This window comes from Carettochelys insculpta, chromosome 6 (assembly GCF_033958435.1).
Source record: "Carettochelys insculpta isolate YL-2023 chromosome 6, ASM3395843v1, whole genome shotgun sequence".
Classification (NCBI taxonomy): Eukaryota; Metazoa; Chordata; order Testudines; family Carettochelyidae; genus Carettochelys; species Carettochelys insculpta.
This window is the reverse complement of record NC_134142.1, coordinates 113,629,472-113,638,601: the sequence shown is the minus strand read 5'-3', so window position 1 is coordinate 113,638,601 and position 9,130 is coordinate 113,629,472. Positions and strand designations below refer to the sequence as shown.

Genomic DNA, 9,130 nt, shown 5'->3' with positions numbered 1-9,130 from the left:
AAATCACTGCCGCTCTCTGCACCTGTTTCTTTTCCCACCTCTTGCCTGTTAAGATTGTCAGCTCTTCTTTGGAGTATGTGCAGTGGTTGGTCTCAACTCACGCCTAAGTGCTACTTAATACAAACACCACCAACACTTGAGTTTCTATAGAACAATGTAGCATTGACCATATCACATCAAGCCAGAAGCCTACCTACCCTACCATCCTGCCTCTGACACTGGCTACTATCAGCTGCTTCACAGAGAGATACAATGAACCCAAATGGACAATTATGGAACAACTTCACCTTAGGGGAAGTTCCCTTCCAATTCCCACTAGTTAGTTTTTAAAAACTTGAGCACTTGATATATTCCATACCCTGAAATTTAAAAAATCGGAGGGGGGGGGCTTCTGCTTCCTCCTTAATATTTGTCTTCTCAATAAAAATAAAAGGCTGTATCTACACTGAGCTCCAGTGTCGACAGTTTGATGCAAATAGGCAGTCTCAAAAATGCAAAATTGAGACTAATTTGCATATCTTTGCAGGTGATGTGCATATTCATGAGGCTAATTTGCACATCTGCAGCAGAATTCAAGCCATGTAGACGTGGTTCTGCCGGTGAAAAAAAAAAACCTTTGTTGGCAGCCCCTTATGCCTGGGGGAAAAAAAAAAAAATCAGGCATAAGGGGCTGCTAGCAAAGGGGGTTTTTTGCCAGCAGAATCACATCCACACAGCTTGAGTTCTGCTGCATTTTCGAGACTGCTTATTTCCATCAAACTGTCAGCACTGGAGCTCAGTGTAGACACAGCCAAAGTGACAGAGATGAATGCAGGGAAAGAGGTGGTGCAAAATGTAAACAGGTTGGGGGTGGGGATGGAGAGAAAATGTTTTTGCCAACTTCTTTCAGTTACAGTGATCATAGCAGGATCATAGGAGCCACAAAAGGTACTTTCGACAGCTGGAGGCCCCCTCATCCAACTACTGACCCAACCTTTGCTTGGAGACTGGAGAGGTCACAGCACAAGCTAGCATGCTGGGATTTCTCCACTAGGTTTTACATCAAACACCAGAAGACAGATGAATCCGGCCCTAAAGAAATGCTGAAAGAAGAGATGAGTTGAGGAATGTTCAGATCCCAAATCATTAGCAGAACATAGGTTTAGGCATAAAAATTACACATAAATATCTTATCACGTGAACATTGTTAAAAGCAGTTTTCGCCATTTTTTTTTAAAACCTGCTCTGAGTTTCTTCACAACCCTCGAAAGCCAGAGGACCTGAACTCAGGACTCACCAGCCTTTCCCATAGTTTTGGGTACACTGAGACGTTGGCATGTACTGACTTAGAGTCACACGCCAGCATACCCTTTGCAGAGCACAGTGGGTTAATCGTAGATGATCACAGTCCGGCTGGTGTTGCTGCCTCCCATGGTGGAGGGCGGCATGTGGATTAGCTGAGAGTCTCTGTGCAGCACTGCCATCTAATGCACACAAAAGGAGACACCGCAGCAAGAAGTGGCTTGGAGAAGGAACTCTGCTACACCATGCCTACTGCGGAGTCTTCAGCACCGCTCTCCTGATCCAGTCCCACCCGGCGGATGGACGCCCTGTATTTCTGTCTTCCCAGCTCGATGACTGTTTCAATCTCATCTGCGATGTCCTGGCGGCCACTCTCCTTCATGGCTGTGATCAGCTTCTCCACACAGTTTGGGTCTGCAGAGTTTTGCTGGGCCCAGGAGAAGAGCATGTTCAGGATCTGCATGTCCAGGTCCGCCCTGAGAGGAGCAAAAAACACAGAAACAAGAAACCCACCATTCCCTTGAGGCTGTGACCAGGTCCAGATCCCAGAAAGTGGCATCATGTCTGACTGACTGACTTTTCACTACCCAACCCTTCATTTTCCACTGAAAACCAAACTGTTTTGATTTGAATGTGCTGCTACTGTGCTTCAAACCCCGCTTCTTGTCAACAGCCAGACCTCCCGGGTCAGACTAGAACTCCCAGGATGTACCAGAATCTCCTGTCTTGGGGAGATGAGGCAACGTGCGTCATGTGAATCCCTGGCAATGGTGCGTGATCCCAGGTATAGTCCTGCCTGGGAACCCTGCCCGTGGGGAATGGGAACTGGAAGCACTCAACTCCCATGATACTATGGCAGCATTTTCAAATGGAAATATTTCAGTTGTAGGCAAAATATTTAGGTTTCTTTTTTAAAATATTAAAATGCGTGACTTTAAAAAAAAAGTTTCAAAACCTCTATTTTATCACTGGTAAATAGTTTCAGTGGAAAATTTTCCACCAGCTGTAGAGGAAACACCGCTACCCTGAAGGTGTGTTAGTGTGTCAACCCATGGGGCCATCATACCACTCACTGCACACACAGCTCACCTATGGTTGTATCCTATTCGTTCAATCTGTTGATATGTCAGCCCCAGGTTCAAGCCAATGGTTTGCCAGTCAGCTCCAATGCGCCCAGCAATGCCAAGGAGATTAGTTTGCGTCACGTAGCCGGTCTCTGCATTCCCCAGGTTCAGAGGAGGGAAGGAGAAGCCATTCTTGGGGCCTGAATGCTCTCCCCTATGGGATTTCAGTTTCTGTTTAATGGAAGAGAGAGACAGAAGTACTCCCAGATGCAGCGATTTCCTCTTGGAGGGGCAAACCCACGTCACTTAGTCAAACTACTGCCCCCCATCCCCATCACAGAGAGGTAGATTTAACGTGGGCTCTAGGAAACCAGTTGTCAGAAGTGCTGATCACCTCATGTTTCCCTGACTCCAGGGAGAGCTACAGGTGCTCAGTGCCTCTGCCAATTGGTCCAGCAGCACCCACAGTCACCGCCTGAAGTGGGAATCCCTTCTTGCCATCTTGGGAGATTCATTACTAGTTGTTCCCTGAGTACAGGTCCCTCAGCATGAAGAGAGCTCTCACTCTTGGCCCCAAACCAAGGCTGCGCGTGTGCCAGTGGTACCGTAGCCCACAGTGCTTACTCTGCGGGAAGCCTTAGGGTGAGATTCAAAAGAGAAAACAAAATATTCACAGGCTAGAGTCTGCTCCAGAGAAATAAACCTTGTCATGACACACACAGCTTGGCCAGTCAGGTCCCTTTAAGGCACCCATGCCTCCTTCCAGCCCAATGGTTTCATTAAAACTCCTTTGAGCTGCCATGTACTGGACAAACCTCCTTCCCAGCGATGTCCATCACCAGCGTATTCATTTGCAAGAGACAGACTGTCCTCTGTTTTGCCCAGCTTCCTCCTACTCAAGCTCCCTCATTCATTCAGGGAGCAATAATCCATCCTCTGAAATGTTTCATCCTATCCATACCAGCTCAGAGTTATGGCAAACGGCACCAGACAGGAAGGTGGATAAACCAGAGAGGGATGGGGAATAGTTCCAGTTACACGCCCACCTCCTTGGGGAGGAGGGACAATCTCACAGCAGTAGAGAAAGACAGAGAGTAAATGGCCATGGACCCTTTAAAGAACATGAGTAAAAATGTTGGAGAAAATTGGTGCAATTGTTCCTGGTCACCATCAAGTGATCTCACTACCTGTCCCTCACACTTAAGAGGCATGAAAACACATGCACAGCTAGTCTCTCTGCTCCCCCCCTTGCACACAGGACAGCATGTTCATTCTCGTTCTCTCTCTCTCTCTCTCTCTCTGTTCCCCCCCACCCCCAAGAAAAAGGGATTCTTCCCCTTCCATCATGCAGTTTCTCTACACCACATTTCTGGCCATAGTCCACCCTACTTATTGCAGGGCTAAGAGCAAGAAAGGTCAGCTTAGTAAACAGACACAAATGTTTCCCCATCCACATTTTGCTTCCCCACAAGCGACCGACTAACTCACAGGCAGTTTGATTGGCAGAGTGGCCAGCCAGTGGGAATCAGGCCCTCGCCGCTTCTTGGTGGCATCTTCAGGTACATTGTCTGGAACTTCACCACGATAGAAGGAGACCTCACAAGCAGGGGAGATCACACAGTCAGACCTAGATGGCATTTAATATCCATCTCCATCTATTCTGCAGGTTTTTTTATTTAGCAAGGTTTATGTATGTATGAATGATGTTTCCCATCCCGTCCCTACAGGAGATCACACAATCCTCACTTGGAGTGGCATCTGCAGTTTGACCAAGTGGGTGCCAGTGACAAGAATACAAGGCCCCACTATAAAGTCTGACCTCTGACTGCTAATAGGCAGAGAGTTAATGGCAGGCAGATAACCAGTCACCAGCCTGGGCACAGAGCAACTATCAGTATTCAAGCTATGCGCTCTCCGGTGGGCATATTTAAACAGGTCAGTCTCTGGTGAGGAAGAGCAGAAACCTGATTCTCAGACATACTCCAGGCTCAGGCACTGCATTGAGGAGCGCCACAAGAAAGCTGAGGATTGCAGAAAAATAAAACCAAGACCTTGAGCCAAAGAGCAATAGCCCCAGAAACTCACCTGCCCTTTCACAGCTTGGCCTTTCCTGTCTACCTCTGAGGTCACATAGATTTCCTTCATGTTCTTCAAGTGGGAGTAAAAAATGAATAAGAGCCGGCCATCCACACAGTCTGGGCGGTCTGAGCAGAACCAGGATAAACCCAAATCAAGCCATGAATAGAAAACCTTCCTGTTGCTAAGCAAGAACTACATCAGCAGCTTCCCAGAGCAAAAGTGCACTCCTCCCCAGCGTGCTGACCAGAGGGAGAGCAGGGGTAGAGGGGACAGTTGCCTCTGGACCCAGCATTTCAGAAGTGCTCAGAGTTCCACCTGCTGCAGCTGCTACTTGGACAGCAGCAGCAGCTGGAGCACCAGGTCCTTTTGATGTGCTGGGGACAGTGATTCTGTGCTGCTCTATGGCTCCAAGGGAAGTGGGGGGCTCAGCACCCCTATTTGAGCAGTGCTAAGGGCTGACTTCCCTAGACCTCACCCCCTCCACCCTTGGCCCACCCCTTCCAGGACATGGAACCAGCATCTCCCCCACAACCTCAACCCAGAGGATCCTTCCTGTTTCCTGGCTCATCTCCTATGGGGCAGGGCTGCTACCCATGATTGCAGAGGAAGCAGATCATGCAGGAGCAAAAGAAAAGTGGCCACCAGAGGAAGACGAGTTTCAAGGAGTGAAAAGGGAGGGGAAGGTGTTGAGGTTAAATATTGACACCCTCTTTCCTAGGAATGGATTGTTAACGAGCAGGCAGAACCAGCTGTTAAAACAAATTAAACCACCTGTCTCAGATGTTTCCTTTAATGAGGAGAAAGAGGCTTGAGCAAGGCTGAAGGAAAAATACTGCTGTATATGTTGCTTAGGACTCATACACTGTACAATCCTGCCAGATGCTTGTGAGAAAGGGTAGGTGAGAACTTCGGAGGCCCTGAGACGAGGCTACAGAGAACAATGCAAGTCAGCAGTAAAGGGTCCGATTCTGGAACCATCTACCCCAGGGCAAGTTGAGAGCATCTACTGCCTTTGATGAAGTCACAGTGGAATTACACACCAGGGTAGCAGAGACCAGAAGCTGGCCCCAGTTGCAGCTGTGATGCCCTGCCCCACCTTGGTCCACCAGGATACAGTCTTGTAGTTCTAGTTCCACCCCATAAGGTGACTTAGTGAAAGAAGGAGATAAAGTGGGAACAACCCATGCGGCAGAGAAACATTTAAAACTCCACACAAGGAGCTCTCTGTGCTGGACTGTTCCAAGCATTCCTCCCCACAGAAATGGCTTTGTACATAAACTACATCAGAAATGGAGAAGACTTGTTAGCTTAGCTAGCGTGTGCTAGGAGAACACAGGTTGTGTATTCAGCTTACTTATGTACTAACACACTGTGTTAGACTGTGATCCTCTGGGGGGTTTTGTGGTTTGTATGAGGAGGGCAAAGTCAGCAGCAGTGACACCCCAGGAAGAATTCACTACCAAAAGCATGTTTTGCAGGCCTCTGTCTCCAGAGAGCAGGAGGAAGACAGCTGCATTGATCATCAGTGAATCAGCACAAGCAGCAGCGCGGAGCTCCGCTTGCCAAATCAGCTAAGCGAATACAGAAGGGAACAGCAGATGCCGAGAGGGACATGAAGGCAAAAGGGACAAAGAAAAGGAGAGTGGGTTGGACAAGGGGACTCTGCCATACCGGCGCTGACGTTGATGCCTCGCTCGAAGGCTGCGAAGAACTGTTCTCCCTCAAACATCTCCACAATTTCGGATGGCTCTGGCCCCTGGTAGCGGTCAGAAAGCTTTCCCAGAACAGGGTCGACCTACAAAGGATGAAAGCAACCAAGGGTTCTGTTTAGGCCCTGGGCAGATAAAATACAGCCTGTGGACCGGATCTGACCTGCTGAACGTTTGGATCCAGCCCACCACGGCACAGTGGGACTCTTCTGCAGGCTCCTTGGCAGCCACAGCCCCTCACAGCACTAAGAGCAGCAGGGTGCTGGGACCAGCATGTGTGTCTGTGCAGCACATGCCTCTGCAGGGAGGGGAATCTCCCCTCACTGCCTCCACCCTCAGTACAATCTTCACAGCTCTTATTAGCTGAAAATGGGCCACTGGGAGTTGTGGGCATGTACAGTATGTGGAGACCCACTGGCCCCTTCACCACAAGGGGCGTGCACCACACATACACATGCAGGCCTCAGCAAGGAGCTGCTTTGGGCTGTGTGTGGCAGGCAGGGAGCTTGTCCAAGAGTCTCACCGGGCCACTGGTTAGGAGCCACCTACAGCAAGTGTCTCCCAGCCAGAGCCAGCATGTGGCACCTCACCTCCTCCTAGACCTACTCCTATGTTCCTGCCCCAAGTCACAACCCTCTCCTGCATCCCAGTGCCCTCCCAGAACTCATACCCCCACCCCTTCTGCATCCAAATCCCTATCCAGAGCTCCCTCCTGTACCAACCTCCATCCCTTACTCCACAACTCCTCCACTAATATTGTAGGAAAGTGTGGCCCCTGACCACTTACCCAATTCCATGCTCTGAGCTGTGCACGTTCACAGCCCCCTTCCCACAACAGAAGTGGGTCCGAGAAATTTTGCTCTTGCACTTCCAATGGAAAGTTCATTTTCCCCAATATAAAAACTAACAAAAAACCTACAGCATTCCCTAAGGGTCTAACTGCCACTAAAAAAGTGACTGTAGCTGAAAACCAAGTGGCTCCCCCAGCACACTTATAAAAAACAGAATACAACAACTGGAAGGGACCTCAAAGGTTATCAGGTCCAGTCCCCCGCCCTAGCATCAGCACCAAAATTCTTCTTTAATCAGCTGTAGTTTACCCCTAGGTGTCTTCTAAAAGCCCAGTAAGCAGTGGAAGTGTTGGTAATGTATTAGACTATTGAACTCCCATGGTCTGGCAAACTGTCTCATCTGGCACCAGTCAGGTACTGAGGGTGCTGGACAATAGAGGTTCAACCTGAAGTTGCTCTTCTCCGGATACTCTCCAATTTCTCCACATCTTTCCTAAGATATGGTGCCCAGAAGTAGAGAGCATACTCCAACTGAGGCCTAACCAGTGCAGACTAGAGTGGAAGAATGACTTCTTGGGGCTTGCTCACCACACTCCTGGTTCTGGGATGCTTTAATATGTTTGGTTTTTTCACCCCCAGTAGGGTCACGTTTTGGCTCATACTTAGCTTGCCAATGCACACAAGTATGCTCCTCATTTTGTGATGGAGGAGAAATGGCTATTTATGCTTAGTCCTTCTGGCAGCAGGGTTAACACAAACATGACCTGAACTGGTCCAGCCCATGCTGGATCATGCCAGAGTGGATGGTACTGCCCAAGTCTAACTAACCCCGCTTTTCCTGCACTAGCGGAATGCTTAAACTATCTCGTCCAATTCCATTTTCAGGTCTGGGGAAGGAAGCAGAGTGTCTAAACTAAACACAGATTGGGACAGACCACTCACTATGTCGCTCAGACGCACTCTGGTCTCTTCCTCAGTCCTAAAGAAGAGCTCTGTATGCGGAAGAGCTCAAATGCCTGCACCTTCCACCCAAAAAAAGTTGGTATAATGAAAGAAATTGCCTCACCTAATTTGTCCCTTCAATATCCGGAGACCAACACAGTTACAGCAACACTGCACTGAAAATTCCTTTGCCATCATTAGCAGCAGTGTCTGGGTGTTTGAAGAGATGACTTTTATCCTGCTGGTAACCCCTTCAAAACCACGAAGTTGTGTACTCCCCTCTTCCCCTAATGTTACGCAGTGGGGAGATATTTTCCCTACACAGCCCCTGTGTTACAGTGCCACTTATCTCAGGCCAGGACACAGACTGAATTCTGCTGAAAGCTTCACCCTGGGGCAGCAGCATGCAACCACCGAAGAATATAAGCTCTTCTCAAACAATCGTTTGAGCTGGGCTAATGCTGTGCATCAGATCTCATCCTGCACACAGGTTTCTAGTATCCTACCAGTGGACCCTCTGAGACCAACAGTGGGAACTTCCCGGTCAGGAAAACAAGACTCCAGAGGTGAAATCCTGGCACCACTGAAGTCAAATGGGACCTTTGCTATTGTAGCTTCATTGAAGACAGAATTTCATCCAGATCCTCAGGGGCTGATATCTCCCTTCTGGTGTTAATAAATGAGTTTGGTTTCAACACTGGAGCACAATACACAAGAATTACACCCAAGTAGGACCAGCTAGCCCAGGAGATTATACCAGCACAACTGTCACTGTTAAGTCAGGCTGAAACAGACTGGCCATCTTTGCATCAGACAGTGGTATGGGATGCAATACTGCTCTGTCCACTGCACAGCAGGCTGGTATCCATGGCACGCAAACCACCATTGCAGCAGGAACCCTCAATCCATCCAACAGTCGCAGGCCAAATGGGCAGAACCATTTGGTCAATGTGCCAGGCACAGTTGCTTCCATCACCCCCTCCAATAGCTCTGAAGTGAGGCCCCTTGGCAGGGCACCATGTGCAATACCTTGTGCTTGGGGACACACTGCAGCAAGACTTGCTCAGGGTCCCTCTTCCTCTGCAGCGCTATGAAGTTCACCTGGTACATGCGCAGCCTCTTGTACACCTTCCTGGCCATGCCGCCGATGTAGGTCTTGGTGGTGTACCACAGCCAGTACCTGGGGAAAAGAGCAGCTGAGGGAGGGAGTACTCTGCCCAGGGCAAGGATGGGAACCTGAGTGGGAGGGTCTTCAGTGGCACGT

The 9,130-nt window shown here is 49.1% G+C and overlaps 1 protein-coding gene across 3 annotated transcripts in view; it reads right to left on the bottom strand.

Moving 5' to 3' along the window:
- Window positions 1-709: 709 nt before the first annotated feature.
- The window catches only part of PIDD1 (p53-induced death domain protein 1), a 28,224-nt gene continuing 19,803 nt past the window's right edge, over window positions 710-9,130 (bottom strand). Inside the window, exons 11-16 of one of the 3 annotated variants that reach the window (XM_074997863.1) lie at window positions 8,896-9,046; window positions 6,096-6,219; window positions 4,431-4,549; window positions 3,834-3,941; window positions 2,371-2,576; window positions 710-1,757 (exon numbers count right to left, since the gene is read on the bottom strand). In XM_074997863.1, coding sequence (XP_074853964.1) covers window positions 1,520-1,757; window positions 2,371-2,576; window positions 3,834-3,941; window positions 4,431-4,549; window positions 6,096-6,219; window positions 8,896-9,046 — 946 coding nt within the window. In that variant the 3' untranslated portion in view covers window positions 710-1,519. Of the gene's footprint in view, window positions 1,758-2,370; window positions 2,577-2,648; window positions 2,982-3,833; window positions 3,942-4,430; window positions 4,550-6,095; window positions 6,220-8,895; window positions 9,047-9,130 lie in introns of those variants that run through there. The other 2 variants (XM_074997864.1, XM_074997865.1) reach the window with 2 other exon arrangements.